The sequence below is a fragment of the Otolemur garnettii genome, unplaced genomic scaffold (assembly GCF_000181295.1).
Source record: "Otolemur garnettii isolate 467f Iridium unplaced genomic scaffold, OtoGar3 scaffold00025, whole genome shotgun sequence".
Taxonomy (NCBI): Eukaryota; Metazoa; Chordata; class Mammalia; order Primates; family Galagidae; genus Otolemur; species Otolemur garnettii.
The window spans coordinates 17,618,708-17,634,544 of record NW_003852420.1 but is presented as its reverse complement, the minus strand read 5'-3'; the positions used below and the strand labels follow the sequence as shown (position 1 = coordinate 17,634,544).

Genomic DNA, 15,837 nt, shown 5'->3' with positions numbered 1-15,837 from the left:
CCCGCCACAACGCCATTTTTTGGTTGCAGCCATCATTGTTGTTTGGCGGGCCCGGGCTGGGGATTCGAACCCGCCACCTTAGGTGTGTGTGGCTGGCGCCTTAGCCGATTGAGCCACAGGCGCCAAGCCCCTAGAAACTTTTTTAATTTTAAATGTACATCTCTTTAGGGAAATGGTAATTGCTTTATGTCCATATTTGAATGAAATGGAAGCCTGTTGATGTTTTGATAGACATTCTCTTAATAGTATACTGGTGAAAGGAGACAAATTATTTTTAACACATTACTCACTGGTATTTTATTTTGTTTTTATTAACTTTAGTTTTATTAGGAGGCAAGTTAAATTTACTGAAAGAATGATGAGCTATCTGCTATAGGCATAGCAATCTGTATTATACTAAATTTACTACATTATGTTTTATGTTTGGTAACTACTGTCTATAGTTCCTATTTGAGTAACAGAAACTTATTAATTACTTAATTTTTTTTTAGATTGAGTGTCACTCTATTACATTAGGTAGAATGCCACAGTAACATACCTCAGAGTAACCTCAAAGTTTTGGGCATGAGCCATCCTCTTGCCTCAGCCTCCCAAGTAGCTAGGACTGTAGGTGCCTGCCACAACACCTGGCTAGTTTTCCTTTTCTTTTTTTCTCTTTTTTGAGACAGAGCCTCAAGCTGTCTCCCTGGGTACAGTGCTCTGGCATCACAGCTCATAGCAACCTCTGACTCCTGGCCTCAAGTGATTCTCCTACCTCTGTCTCCCAAGTAACTGGGACTATAGGCACCTGCCACAGCACCCGGCTATTTTTTGGTTGCAGCTGTCGTTGTTTGGCGGGCCTGGGCTAGATTCAAACCCACCAGCTCGGGGGTATGTGGCTGGCGCCTTAGAAGCTTGAGACACAGGCACTGAGCCCAGTTTTTCTATTTTTTAAGAGAAACAATGTCTTCATCTTGCTTAGTGTGGTCTTGAACTCCAGAGCTCAAGTGGTTTGCCCACCTCAGCCTCTCAAAGTGCTAGGATTGTAGGTGTGAGCCTGTACCTGTGTTGTTGCAGATTGTTGCAGACCTGTATTGTTGCACATTGAAATGATGGGACTGTGTCTTTTTCATCAGAAAATAAAAGTAGTACGGATTAGAATTTTATTTCTGCATCCTGGAATTAATTTTTGTGTGTCAGGGAGACTGGGTCTCTTTTTCCCTCTCTGAAACTTATGCTGTAGTGCAGTGGCACAATCATTGCCCATTGCAGCTTCAAAATTCTGGGCTAAAGTGATCTTAATAGGTTTGTCTGATCAGCTAGCACTATAGGCACAAGCCATCTGACCCAGCTAATTTTATTTTTTGTGCAGACAGCTGTGGGGCTCCGGTAGTTTTCTAACCTCCTGACTTCACGTTATCCTCTGCCTCAGCCTTTTGTGTAGTTGGGATTACAGACACAAATCACCTTGCCCACTTTTCTGTAATTTAAACTACTACAGCAGCAAAACTAATTTGCATGAGCTAATGTAGTCATGTAAGTTCTGTTGGTTATTTATAACTTGAAATTTCTATTTCTCACCTAATGCTAGATTTAACATGTAAACATTTTTTCTTTGTATATATAAATAAATATACTCATTTTATTCCCCTCTCTGCCATCTTACAGTTTTCAGACTCAGAATGTGCCAAAAAGGCTTTGGAACAACTTAATGGATTCGAATTAGCCGGAAGGCCAATGAAAGTTGGTCATGTTACTGAACGTACTGATGCTTCTAGTGCTAGTTCATTTTTGGACAGCGATGAATTAGAAAGGACTGGAATTGACCTGGGAACAACTGGTCGTCTTCAATTAATGGCAAGACTTGCAGAGGGTAAGTATTACCTAGTGTTGTGAATGATTTATTTTTTGTGTATGTTGAAAAAGGCTACCGTGCTAAGAAATTCAAGATTTTATGTTGTTTGGTGTTAGGATTCTTATGTAATATACGTAGTTTCACAGATGAAGTGCCTTCCTGGCATTAAGTTTTAATATCTGTTTTTGAAGAATAAAATTTAGTTTCAGCTGTGCTCCTTGTAATTTATTTTAGTGATAAGGTCATGGTTAGTATATGGACCCAGAAAATTTGAGTTCTCTATTCTTGAACATACTACGGCTTACTCAAGACATAATTCTTTTACAGGTACAGGTTTGCAGATTCCACCAGCAGCACAGCAGGCTCTACAAATGAGTGGCTCTTTGGCATTTGGTGCTGTGGCAGGTAGGAATTGAATCTTTTCTAATTTGAAATCATTGTATTTTCATCTAATTCGAAAATTTGCCAAATTTTTGCATTTAAAAGGACTTACTGAGAATTCAATTCATCAAGTACTTACACATTTCTAGAGTTCATATAAGGAAGTAGATACATATACACATACGTAATATTATGTAGTACTCAGAATAAGGTGTCACAGTTTTTTTGAACCTTCCACCTTTATTTGCAGTTGAAATTGCAGTAAGTTTATATATTTTTAAATATATCACTTTCATTGACTATTACAAGGTTTATATTTTGATATAAAGTTTTCTTTGTGATGTTACAGTGTACACCAAGTGTCCCTTAAATAATACTTTATTAAAAATATTTTATTACCAAAAGTATAAAGAAAGCTGCTTCCTTAAATATAATGTCCAATTTTGAAATTTTAAGGTAGGGAATAGAATTCTTGGAGGGTCTGAAACGGGAGCCAAATTGATGGAATAAGATTATAACATTTAATTGATTCACTTCATAAAATACTGGTTTCTACTCTTAGGGCCTAATTTAATTACCTGAAACTTGCTTTTATAGACCTTGATGTTGACTGAGATGTATGGGTTAGGAGAGGATTTAATACCGAAATGTCTTAAAATAATGTGGTATTTTTCATCTTGGAGGACAGAAAATACTTATCCCTAGAAAGTGTGGTAGGTTTTATTTCAAATTGGTCCTTTTTATCTTAAGTTCAAAGTGATAAGTATGCAAACATCTGTATAAGACCATGGTACTGCATAGAACATATCATCAGGTCCATGTGCTTTCTTCATTTTCTCCTTTTAGATTGAAAGCTGATTTAATTAAAGGAGAGCATAATTTTTATTATTGTATTATTTCTTTTTTAAGAGAAAAGTTTGGGTGGCGCCTGTGGCTAAATGAGTAGGGCACCGGCCCCTTATACTGAGGGTGGCGGGTTTGAGCCCGGCCCTGGCCAACCTGCAACAAAAATAGCCGGGCGTTGTGCTGAGCGCCTGTCGTCCCAGCCACCCGGGAGGGTAAGGCAAGAGAATCACCTAAGCCCAAGAGCTGGAGGTTGCTGTGAGCTATCGTACCACGGCACCCTACTAAGGGCGACAAAGTGAGACTGTCTCTAAAAAAAAGAGAGTTTTTCATTGTGTGGCTATTTTGTAACTGTCCAAAAGTGTATTTTAAAAACCTGCTTTTCGGGGCAGCGCCTGTGGCTTAAAACAGTAGGGCACCATCCCCATATACCAGAGGTGGTAGGTTCAAACCCGGCCCCCGCCAAGAACTGTGGAAAGAAAATAAAGGTTTTAGAAAAAAAAAACCTGCTTTTTTGGTTTTCTCTCTTTTCTGTCAGATTGTATGACTTATATTAAAATCTGAAATGTAGTCTTTAAAATTCCTGACAAATATCTTAGCATAGTCTTATGAGAAGAAAAGTTATAACCATGGAGGCATTTCTGCATTTAATAGTCATTTGATAACTTGTATTAGCCATTGGGTTCTCTCTCTCTTATTTTTTTGGCCAGGGGCTGGGTTTGAACCTGCCACCTCTGTTATATGGGGCCGGCACCTTATGCCTTTGACCCACAGGTGCCACCCTCTGTCTCTTTTTCTAATGTGCTATGTCTTAACTTCTTGCCTCAGCTAGAGGGTAGTAGTGCCATTACAGCTTAATACATCATCCAACTCCTGGGCTCTAGCAGTCTTCCTGCTGTTGCCCCCTAAGTAGCTGGGATTAACTAAACCTGGTTAACACTGTTTTAGATAAAGGGTCTCACTAATTTGCCCACATTGGTCTTGAACTCACAACCTCAAGGAATGCTCTTATCTTTAACTCCCAAAGTCTTAGGATTATCAATCAGTATGAGTTCCTGTGTCTGGCCATTAGTAGTTCAGTTCTTCATAGTGAATAAACAATCGTAAAGTTTTTCTTTTAAACAAGGATACTGAATTTATAATTTCAGGAAATATACCCTATTTTAACAGATTGAAAGTTATCTGACAATGTCCACCTGTATTTACCATTGTTCAGGTTGGTTTTTTATAATTAAGAAAATGTTTTTATCCATTATTCTAGGTATTCTTCTAGAGGCTGATGAACATGATTCTTACCCTGCTTTCAGGGAATTAGTACAGTCACGTGGAAGTTATTTCTAAAGTAGCAATGTTGTAAGCTCATGCTATGTCAAATATGTTACTCCTGATACAATTATATCTTTAGGGAATGGAAGATTTTCACTGTTAAACATTATCAAAATGATCAGCCATTATTTCCTTGTGATGTATGACTGGCTGGCTGGGTTCTCATTGAGTAGTTTATATTGACATTATCTGATTGTGTTTAACTAGAATTTTAAAGCTTGTGGATTACTGATAGTGGTCTCTATTTTCTTTTCTTTTCTTTTTTTTTTTTTTTTGAGACGGAGCCTCAAGCTATCCCCCTGGGTAGAGTGCCATGGCATCATGCTCACAGCAACCTCCAACTCCTGGGCTCAAGCGAGTCTCCTGCCTCAGCCTCCCAAGTAGCTGGGACTACAGGTGCCCGCCACAACGCTGGGGTATTTTTTGGTGCAGTTTGGCTGGGGTCGGGGTCTAACCCGTCACCCTTTATATAGGGGGCTGGTGCCCTACTCACTGAGCCACAGGGGCCGCCCTTTACTGGACCCTTTGGTTAGAGTTTGCTGGGCATGGTGGCTCATGCCTGTAATCCCAGCACTTGGGAGGCCGAGACTAGTAGATTGCCTTAGCTCACAGGTTCATGACCAGCCTGAGCAAGAGTGAGACTCTGTCTCTTAAATTTAGCTGGGCGTTGTGGTGTGCCACTGTAGTCCCAGCTATTTGGGAGGCTCAGGCAAGAGAATCACTTGAGCCCAAGACTTTGATGTTGCTGTGAGCTATGACACAACGGCACTCTACCAAGGGTGGCAAAGTAAGACAGCCCTCCAAAAAAAAAATAGTTTTGAGTTCTTATATTGACATAATGCCCATGCTTTCCTCCAGTGACCTGAAAAAATCATTTTTGGAATTTGGATTGAGCTTGTATACACTTAATAGAGCATGGATTTCTGATATCTATACATTTTTTCCCCATTTTAGGAAAAAAATGACATTGTTATAATTTAAAATTTATTGACAGTGTTCCTATGGTCATATCTTCAAGTTCCTTCAGTATACACCAGTTATATTTCTTCAGCTCCCTGAGATGCCATTTTTGAACACCTAAGACCCAGGTAGTATATCCAGTATAACTTGGGCTACAGATCCAGATCCATTTGTCTTTGCCCATATATTATGATCATTTTCTGTCCTCACTAAGAAAAACCATGTGGTATTAAAGTGTCTTTAACATTTTAATGAGTTAGGTTACTGAATCTAAATAATTTATATATTCTGTATTTCTATAACTTTTTAATTTCAAGGTAGCTTTTACAGCATTGTGACATTTCTTTAGTCAGGTGTGGCTGCTATTTTCACCCCTAATAGCTTTCATTTTGTATGTCTTTCACTATAGACATGCTAATGATTATAAGAGAAAATAATACTATTATAAACCTATGTTGTGTTAATTTAATAATGACTAGATATTTATATATTTTTTGAACATCACAGATGATAAGACAACCTCATAGATTTTGTTCCTGCCCTGCTAAAATATCAGACTAGGTTAGGATAACCGTAATCTTAATGAAATTGCCCCTTTGGGGGCTGAACTTGACTAATTCAATCTTAAATGCCCATAAAAATAAAATATGCACGTTGTTGGAATGGTGTCCTTCCCATTGCTGGTATTGCTCCTGAATTGGGAAATAATTGAACATGTTTACAGCCTTTTGTTGTGTAAAGTTTACAGTCATAAAGTATTAAATGGTTACTGCCACTGGTAAAATAAATACTTGAATTTCCCAAGTACTTGGAATTGAATTCTCAAGATCAGGGTTTTTCACGCATTTTCTGACCGGCGTGCTCCCCTTTCCCCATTTCCCATTATTCCCAACAGAAGAGTAGTATAGTGGAATGCACTTAATATATAGGAGAGTAGTAGGAGTAGGAAGAGAGAGGCCTAAGTTTTTGCTAGGTTAAGAGGAAAAAGGCCCCAAAGCCTTGTCAATGAGGAATGGGGAAGGAGGGTTTGCTGCCAGGTTTTACTAAGCTCATTTGAATAAACCCTGCTGCTGTAGTCCTCTTTTATTAATGCTTTCCTGACATTTACCCTGTTAGTTGAGGCTCTTCATTGTTCCTGCACTGAGCTGTAGAATTCTCTTTTGTTATAGATTTGCAAACAAGACTTTCCCAACAGACCGAAGGTGAGTTGAACTGTTTATAGATTTTATTTTTTTGAAATAAAAGTAAATTTAGTAACATATAGTTGTCATTTGTAATAGTAATTTGGACTCAGTTTTAAGAATTGCACATAATATATAAATAATGATCTATATTTCAGAAGACATCGGAAAACCATCAAATGTATAAATAAAACAGTCGTACTTTTTTTTCTTTGCTTTACTTTAATTAAAAATTTCAGCACTATGTTTGTTTCATGCTCATCTGTGTGTTTTGAGTGTTAAGTTTTATGTAGAAGTGTGGAAATAATATCTCTTCATTCTTGCCTTTTATAGACTATAGTCTTTTCAGAACATAGTAATGTGTGAGTGTACTTAATATAAGGTTAGAAATCACAGTACAGGCAGGGCTAACGTTTTTTAGTTAAGCTATGGTACTCTTATTTCAGTGATTTATTTAAGGCCATAGCAAGCACTAAGAGGTTTATACTAAGTTGCATATGCATTTCATAGATTGAAGGCATTTATAAAGCGAGCTATTATTACTTGTTTTTAATTATGAAGCATGTATGCAACTTTACAGACAAGAGCATTTTGCTGTGGTGCATGTTTGATATCATAATTCATATAGGAATGTGAGAAATTGTTTATACAAGTGAGTGTATATGAAAAAATATATCTTGTTCTTTAATAGCCAAGATGTAAATATATATTTTTCTAGAAATTGAGAGAGTTGTATTGAGTTCTTTTTTTTTGTTAGATTTTAAAAAGAAATAGATGGTTTTCTAATTAGATACACTGTGTTCTGCATTGGTTCAAGTTGAAGTGGAATGTTTCTATAGTAGTTTCTTAGTAGTCATAGTACATAATTATAGTAAATTTGACAATGTGGGAAAACTAAGTCTTCGGTTTTTTTTTTTTGGAGACAGTTTTACTATATTGCCCTCCATAGAGTACTGTGGTGTCACAGCTCACAGGAACCTCAAACTCATGAGCATAAGAGATTCTCTTACTTCAGCCTCCCAGGAAGCTGGGACTGTAGGCACCTGCTACAATACCCGGCTATTTTTTGGTTGTAGTTGTGACATTGTTGTTTAGCAGGCCCGTGCCGGGCTCAAATCCACTAGCCTCTGTTTGTGGCTGGTGCCATAACCACTGTATTGTCACTGAGCCTCTTCAGTTGTTCTAGGTTTTTTTGTGTTGTTTTTTTTTTTTTTTTTTCCCCTCAGCCTCCTGAGTAGCTGGAACAACAGATACTTCTGCAATGCCCATCTAGTTCTTCTATTGTTTTGATTTTTTTAGAGACAGATTAATCACTTTGTTGCCCTCAGTAGAGTGACGTGGCATCGCACCTCACAGCAACGTTCAGCTGTTGGACTTAGGTGATTCTCTTGTCTCAGCCTCCTGAGGAGCTGGAACTACAGGTGCTTGCCACAACACCTGGGTGTATTTTTGTTGCAATTTGGTCGGGCCCGGGTTCCAGCCTGCTGCCGACACCCTACTCTCTGAGCCACAGGTGCTGCCCAAAGTTGTTATATTTTTAGTAGAGACGGGGTCTCTTGCTCAGGCTCAACTCCTGAGGGCATGTGATCAACTGCTTTAGCCTCCTAGAGTACTAACATTACAAGCATAAGCCACCGAGCCCTGGGCCTATTTTTTTAAATTTTTGTTGTGGATATGGGGTCTTAGCTACCTTGCCCAGGCTGGTCTTGAACTTACGGCCTCAAGCAGACACTCTGCCCCAGCCTTTTATAGTATAAGGATTACTGATGTGAGCCACCACACCTGGCCACTTTTTTTTTTTTATGATAAACTACACAGAGTAGTCTTCATTTTTGAGGCCTGAAAGTTTCTACTTTCCGCTGTAGAATTTGACATCAGTTATTTTAGAATTTTTGTTTTATTTGAAAACAAAGCTTTATGAAAGCAAAATTTATTTTTCTTTTGAGGGAAAGTATTAAGAAGCAAAAGCAGTTATAATTCTAACAAGTCATCATTTTATGATCTATAGAACGTACAGCCTTAACTTTTGTTCATTAGACTATTTCTGTTACTTCCTTAAATTATTCTAATTACCATAATTTCTAATGTACTGTTTTATCCTTAGCTTTGTTTGTTAATTATGTATTGGAATCAAATTTATTCAGATAATATGATTGCGGTGAGTTCTGTCAGAGGTATTATTGGTAATATTTTTGAAAAACAGGTAAAACCATTGGAGCAGCTGTCTTAGCATATGTTCTAACTTGAAGCCACTCTGGTTTTTTTTTTTTGATACAGTCTCACTATGTCGCCCTCAGTAGAGTGCTGTGGTGTCACAGCTCACAGCAACCTCAAACTCTTGGGCTCAAGTGATTCTCTTATCTCAGCTTCCCAGATAGCTGGGACTACAGGCGCCTGCAACAATGCCTTGGCAATTTTTTTGGTTTTTTTAGACCAATCTCACTTGGTCACCCTTGGTAGATAGAGTTCCTTGGCATTTTAGCTCACAGATACTTTAAACTCTTGGGTTCTAGCAATTCTTTTGCTTTAGTCTACCAGGTAGCTGGGACTACAGACGACCACTACAACAGCGGGCTGTTGCCCCCCCCCCCCTTGGTGAATCTTGCTCTAGCTCATGCTGGTTTTGAACCTGTGAGCTAAGGCAATCCACCCTGTCCTTGGCCTCCCTGATTACTAGGATTACAGGTGGGAGCTACCACACCCCGTTGTCAGTATGTTTTTTTGTATTTTTTTAAAGAGACCATCTCACTATCTGGCCCTGGGTAGATTGCCATGGTGTTGTCACAGCTCACAGCAACCTCAAACTCTTGGGCTTGAGCTGTTCTCTAGAATCAGCCTCCCAAGTATCTGGGATTACAGGCGCTTGCCATAACACCCGGATATTTTTGGTTGCTGTTGTCTTTTTTTTCTTTCTTTTTTTTTTAATAGAGACAGTCTAAATTTACGCCCTCGGTAGAATGCTGTGGCATTAAAGCTCACAGAAAGTTCCAACTTCTGGGCTTAGGCAGTTCTCTTGCCTTGGACTACAGGCGCCTGCCACTATGCCCGGCTATTTTCTTTTTTTTTTTTCTTTTTTTTTTTTTTGCAGTTTTTGGCTGGGGCTGGGCTTGAACCCCCCACCTCCAACATATGGCACTGGCACCCTACTCCTTTGAGCCACAGGCACCGCCCAGCAGTTGTCATTTTTGTTTAGCAGGCCCGGCCCAGGCTCGAACCTGGCAGTCTTGGTGTATGTGGCTGGCACCATACTCAACTGAGCTATGGGCGCTGAGCCTGGTTTTATTAATATTACAGCACTGCATATTTTTAAATGGTGGCAATGTTTATTATTTAGTGTTTTGGCATTGTGCTAAAAGACAATCCTTTTTAATAAGTAAATTTGATTTCTTACTAGGATTTATTGTCCTAGTATATAAAAGCTTAAATGATTTTTGGCATCTTGTTCAAAAACTTAATTCTTATAATTAAGATTTATATGTTTAAAAGAATATTTATGGCAGAAGCCTAAGAAATAAAATAGGGTAAAAAAAATACATTAGGGTAAATTGGGAATTCAAAGTATTATGTTTTATTATCACCTCAATTCTTTTTTTTTTTTTTTTTTTTTTGAGACGGAGCCTCAAGCTATCCCCCTGGGTAGTGCCATGGCATCATGCTCACAGCAACCTCCAACTCCTGGGCTCAAGCGATTCTCTTGCCTCAGCCTCCCAAGTAGCTGGGACTACAGGCGCCTGCCACAACGCCCGGCCATTTTTTGTTTGCAGCCATCATTGTTGTTTGGCGGGCCCGCGCTGGGGATTCAAACCCGCCACCTTGCTGGCGCCTTAGCCGCTTGAGCCATAGGCACCGAGCCGTCACCTCAATTCTTATGCCGTAGATGTTAGCAGTCATACAGAATCAGTTTTCTTTCTTTCTTTTTTTTTTTTTAAGACAGTCTCACTTTGTCACCCTCGATAGACTACCATGGCATCACGGCTCATAGCAACCTCATACTTTGGGCTAAAGCAGTTCCCTTGCCTCAGCCTGCCAGCCAGCTGGGAATACAGGCACCCACCACAGTGCCGGGCTATATTTATTTATTTATTTTTTTGAGACAAGAGCCTCAAGCTGTCGCCCTGTGTAGAGTGCAATGGCATCACAGCTCGCATCAACCTTAGCTGGCATCACAGCTCGCATCAACCTCCAGCTCCTGGGTTCAAGTGATTCTCTTGCCTCAGCCTCCCAAGTAGTTGTGACTACAGGCACCTGCCACAATGCTCGGCTATTTTTTGGTTGTAGTTGTCGTTGTTTGGCAGGCTCTGTGTTTTTTTTTTTTTTTTTTTGTTATTGTTTTGTTTTGTTTTTGCAGTTTTTGGCTGGGGCCGGGTTTGAACCCACAACCTCAGGTATATATGGGACCAGCGCCTTACTCTTTGAGCCACAGGTGCCACCTGCGCGGCTATTTTTAAATACCAGGACTTGGTCTGGCTCAGGTTGGTCTGAAACCCACCTCTGCCTCTCAGAATTCCAGAGTACAGGTGTGATCCGTTTTGCCTAGTCCTCAGAATCTGTTATTCTCATTTATCTTTTGTGTTCAAGGGGTGATGTGTGTTAATTGGAATAAGACAAATTTTCACTTGCCTTCTAAAAATAGTACCTCCAAATTTTTAAGTATTTGTTTCAAATACACATGTTAGGTTTTTCCTCAGTTTTCTTTGTACTGTAACAGAGTATTGATTATATTGATGGTATTAATAAAAGTTAGTCAAGGGAATGGTATTCTACTTATAGACTTGGGATGGGTTTTCTGGGTTTGTTTTGAATTATTTTTCAAGAAACTAATTTCTCTTTCTCTCTTTTTTTTTTTTTTTTTCCTTCTTTAGCTTCAGCTTTAGCTGCAGCTGCCTCTGTCCAGCCACTTGCTACACAATGTTTCCAGCTTTCTAATATGTTTAACCCTCAAACGTAAGTAACCTACTTACCTACTTCGGTCTATTTGAAAAGTATAGCGCCAGCCACATACACCTAAGGTGGCGGGTTCGAATCCAGCCCAGGCCCACCAAACAACAATGATGGCTGCAACCAAAAAAAAAAATAGCCAGGTGTTGTGGCGGGTGCCTGTGGTCCCAGCAACTTGGGAGGCTGAGGCAGGAGACTTGCTTGAGCCCAGGAGTTGGAGGATGCTGTGAGCTATGCCACAGCACTCTACCCAGGGGGACAGCTTGAGGCTCTGTCTCAAAAAGTTCAAAAGTATATTATAAAAGGTGTAATTTTCAATTTGTCTAAGCTAGCAAATTAAGACATTTTCCCATGTTTCATAATAGAAACAGTCCAACAGTTTTGATCCTTTTAAAATAATTTTCATACCTATGGTGCATCTCTTATAAGGGTACATGTGAAATTTACTAGTTGTAGAATATAAATGTCTTAACACAGTAAGTGAGAAAATGCGGTGAAGGCTATGTTGACCATTTTGATGAAGGCATTTCAAATTGTATGTAAAACCAGTACATTGTACCCCATGATTCCATTAATGTACACAGCTTTGATTCAATAAAAAAAACAGTAAAAATGAAATTTTCATGCACAATACTATTTTCTTAGGCTACATTTATATGGTGGTATATTTCTAACTTTTTTTTTCTAAGTTTTCTAAGTTGTAGTTGTCATTGTAGTTTGGCAGGCCCGGACTGGATTTGAACCCGCCAGCTCTGCTGTAATGTGGCTGGTGCCTTAGCTGCTTGAGCTACAGGTGCCATACCTTTTTTTTTTCCTAACTAATTTTTGAGACAGAGTCTCAAGCTATTGTTCTCATTAGAATGCTGTGGCATCACAGCTCACAGCAACCTCAAACTCTTGGGCTTAAGCAATTCTCTTGATTTATCCTCCTAAGTAGCTGGTATGGCTGGCGCCGTAACCACTGTGTGATGGGTGCCAAGCCATATTTCTAAGTTTGTTTTTTTGTTTTGGTAGAGACAGTCTCACTTTGTCGCCCTTGATAGAGTGCTGTGCTGTCACACAGCTCACAGTAACCTCCAGCTCTTGGGCTTAGGTGATTCTCTTGCCTCAGCCTCCCGAGTAGCTGGGACTACAGGTGCCCACCACAATCCCAGCTATTTTTTTTTTTTTCCCTAAGTTTTTAATGAAAGTTGTTATCCGTGTACCAATACCAGTGTATCCTCTCTACATTTTTAGCTTTAGAATTTTTTTCTTTTTTTTTTAAGGCAGTATCCCCTTCTGTAGCCCAGGTTGGAGTCCAGTGGCCCTGTTGTCAGCTTACTGCAGCTCAAATTCTTAGACTTTAAAAATCTTCTTGCCTCTGCCTCCCAAGTAGCTAAGGCTATAGGCCTGTGCCACAACTTTCTGCTAATTTTTCTTCTTTTACTAGAGAGAGGGTCTTTAGTAGTAAGGCTCTTCTTAAACTCCTGACTTCATGGCATCTTCCCACATCGTTCTCACAAAGTCCTGGCATAACAGGTACTCAGCCAACTTGGAAATTCCTAGCTGTGTTGGTGTAAGATTAGAAAAGTGTTTGTTTGTTTTTTTAAACGACCAGTTTCACTGTGTTACACTGGGTGGATTGTCCTGGAATCATAGTTCATAGCAACTTCAAACTCTTAGGTCCAAGCCATCCTATTGCCTCAGCCTCCCAAGTAGCTGGGATCACAGATACCACCACGATGCCCAGCTAGTTTTTCTGTTTTAGACGAGGTCTCACTACAGACGAGGTCTCACTCTTACTCAGGCTGGTCTCAAATTCCTGAGCTCAAGGAATCTGCCAGCATTGGCCTCCCAGAGTGCTAGTACGATTACAGATGTGAGCCACTGAGCCTGGACTACTCAACCTATCTTAAGGGAAATTCTTCTGAAATGTATCCAGTCACTGAACACTTTCTTAGGAAGAGATTCTTCTTCGGAGCATTTTAAGAAATGTTCAATTTGTTGAAGATTTCTTCTGGGTTTTTTTTTTTTTTTTTTTTTGAGACAAGAGTCTTACTGTGTGGCCCTTGGTAGTGTGGTGGGGTCACAATTCACAAGAACTTTAAACCTTTGGGCTTAAGCAATTGTCTTGCCTCAACCCCCCGAGTAGCTATGACAGGTGCCTGCCACAAGACCCAGCTATTTTTTTTTTTTATTTTTTTTTTTGAGACAGAGCCTCAAGCTGTCCCCCTGGGTAGAGTGCCATGGCATTACAGCTCACAGCAACCTCCAACTCCTGGGCTCAAGCGAGTCTCCTGCCTCCGCCTCCCAAGTAGCTGGGACCACAGGCGCCCGCCACAACGCCCGGCTATTTTTTGGTTGCAGCCGTCATTGTTGTTTGGCGGGTCCGGGCTGGGGATTCGAACCCGCCACCTTAGGTGTACGTGGCTGGCGCCTTAGCCGGTTGAGCTATAGGCGCCGAGCCACCAGCTATTTTTTTGTTGGAGTTTGTCTGAGACCAGGTTCGAACTCACCACCTTCAGTATATAGGGCCAGTGCCCTACCCACTGAGCCACAGGTGCCGCCCTATAAATCATGTTTCTAATATGCTAAATCAAGTATAAATGTAGGGTTTTTCCCTGTTATTTTGATAAGTTATATGTCATACAATAACTTTAATTTACAACATATTATTTAGCATTTTCTATGAAATGGTGTGATACATGGTCTGGTATCATTTGAAAGATAGTAAAACATTTAATTTCAAGTTACACAAATTCATAAACTACATTAGAGACAATGTTCTGACTGTAATTCATTTATTTATTTGAGAGAGAACTCTCACTTTGTTACCCTTGGTAGAGTACAATGTTATTGCAGCAACCTCAAGCTCTTAGGGTTAAGAGATTATTTTGCCTCAGCCTCCCAAGTAGTTGGGACTACATGCGCCCACCACAACTCTTGGCTTTGGTGGGGTTTTTATTTATTTATTTATTTATTTATTTAAAGAGATGAGGTCTCATTCTGACTCAGGCTGGTCTCAAAACTCCTTAGCTCACAAAATTCACCTTCCTCAGCCTCCCAAAGTAAAAGGATTACAGGCATCAGCCAAGTGCCCTGCCCTTAGTCTGTTTTAGTTTTTAATATACAGGGCTCATGTTTTCCATGAGTGGAATGCAGGTATTTTGCTACTAGTTTTTGTAGAGGAAGGTTTTCAGTTCTCCAGGATGGTCTGGAATTCCCACCCTGAAACGACGACCTTCCTCTTTGCCTTCCAGTGTGTTTTTGTTTTCTTTCTTTCCTTGAGACAGTCTTAACTCTATCTCCCTGAGTAGAGTGCCATGGTATTGTAGTTCACAGCAACCTTAAAGTCTTGGGCTTAAGCAATTCTCTTGCATCAGCCTTCTGAGTAGCTGGGAGTACAGACACTGCTGGAATGCCTGGCTTGTTTTTTAGTTTAGTAGAGATGAGCTCTTGCTCACTCTGGTCTGAACTCCTGAGGTAAGGCAATCCTGCCACCGTGGCTGGGCCCCAGTGTTTCATATGCTCTTTTTTTCCTCAAGTTTTTACAATGACCTTTTTATTTATTTAAGTGAATATACGTAGTTTATAAAACTAGAAAACAGGATGCAAAGAACAAAGTCATCTAGTATCACAAGAAGTTTATAATGTCTTTCTCGATCCCAAGTATACATACAAACGTCCAGTTTTCTAGGATTGAGATTGCACATTATTGAAAATTCTAAAACTCTGAGTATTTTGTTAACCAAGAATATACTATACTATGTCCGTTTGTTAGGAAGGAGTCTAATCCTGCCTTTCTTGGGACAAAAACTTGATAGAAGACAAAAATGTCAATAAGCCTCTAGGTCAGGCGTCCTCAAACTACGGCCTGTGGGCTACATGCGGCCTACCGAGGACATTTATCCGGCCTGTTGGGTGTTTTTGCCACCACTGCCTGTCCTGCTTAGCAGCTGACTCAACCTGGCGCCTGCAGTCTGGCCCTCCATGATCTGAGGGACAGTGAACTGCCCCTGTTTAAAATGTTTGAGGACCCCTGCTCTAGGTAAAAGTACTGGCAGAGTAGTGATTAAAATACTGCATTCCCTTAATGCTCACTTTAATAGGATATGTAAAGCAAGAAAGTACATTAAGTGTAATGTTTCTTTCATTTTTATTTTTTTCCTTAGAGACAGATTCTCACTATGTCGCCCTCAGTAGAGTGCCTTGTTTCACAGCTCAACAGCAACCTCCAGCTCTTGGGTTTAGGCAATTCTCTTGCCTCTTCCTCTCGAGTAGCTAGGACTACAACTGCCCCCTACAGTGCCCGGCTATTTTTCCAGTTGTAGTTGACCTGGGCTGTGGCTATTCACTGGGCCACAGGTTCCACCCTCTGCCTTTTTTTTTTTTTTT

General features: G+C 40.0%; 1 protein-coding gene across 1 annotated transcript in view; it reads left to right on the top strand.

The window, feature by feature from the left end:
- Positions 1–15,837, top strand: part of RBM39 (RNA binding motif protein 39) — a 44,466-nt gene that overhangs the window by 25,037 nt on the left and 3,592 nt on the right. Inside the window, exons 10-13 of the mRNA XM_023512262.1 lie at positions 1,648–1,852; positions 2,162–2,239; positions 6,514–6,546; positions 11,388–11,469. Of these exons, the coding sequence (XP_023368030.1) occupies positions 1,648–1,852; positions 2,162–2,239; positions 6,514–6,546; positions 11,388–11,469 (398 nt within the window). The remainder of the gene's footprint in view (positions 1–1,647; positions 1,853–2,161; positions 2,240–6,513; positions 6,547–11,387; positions 11,470–15,837) is intronic.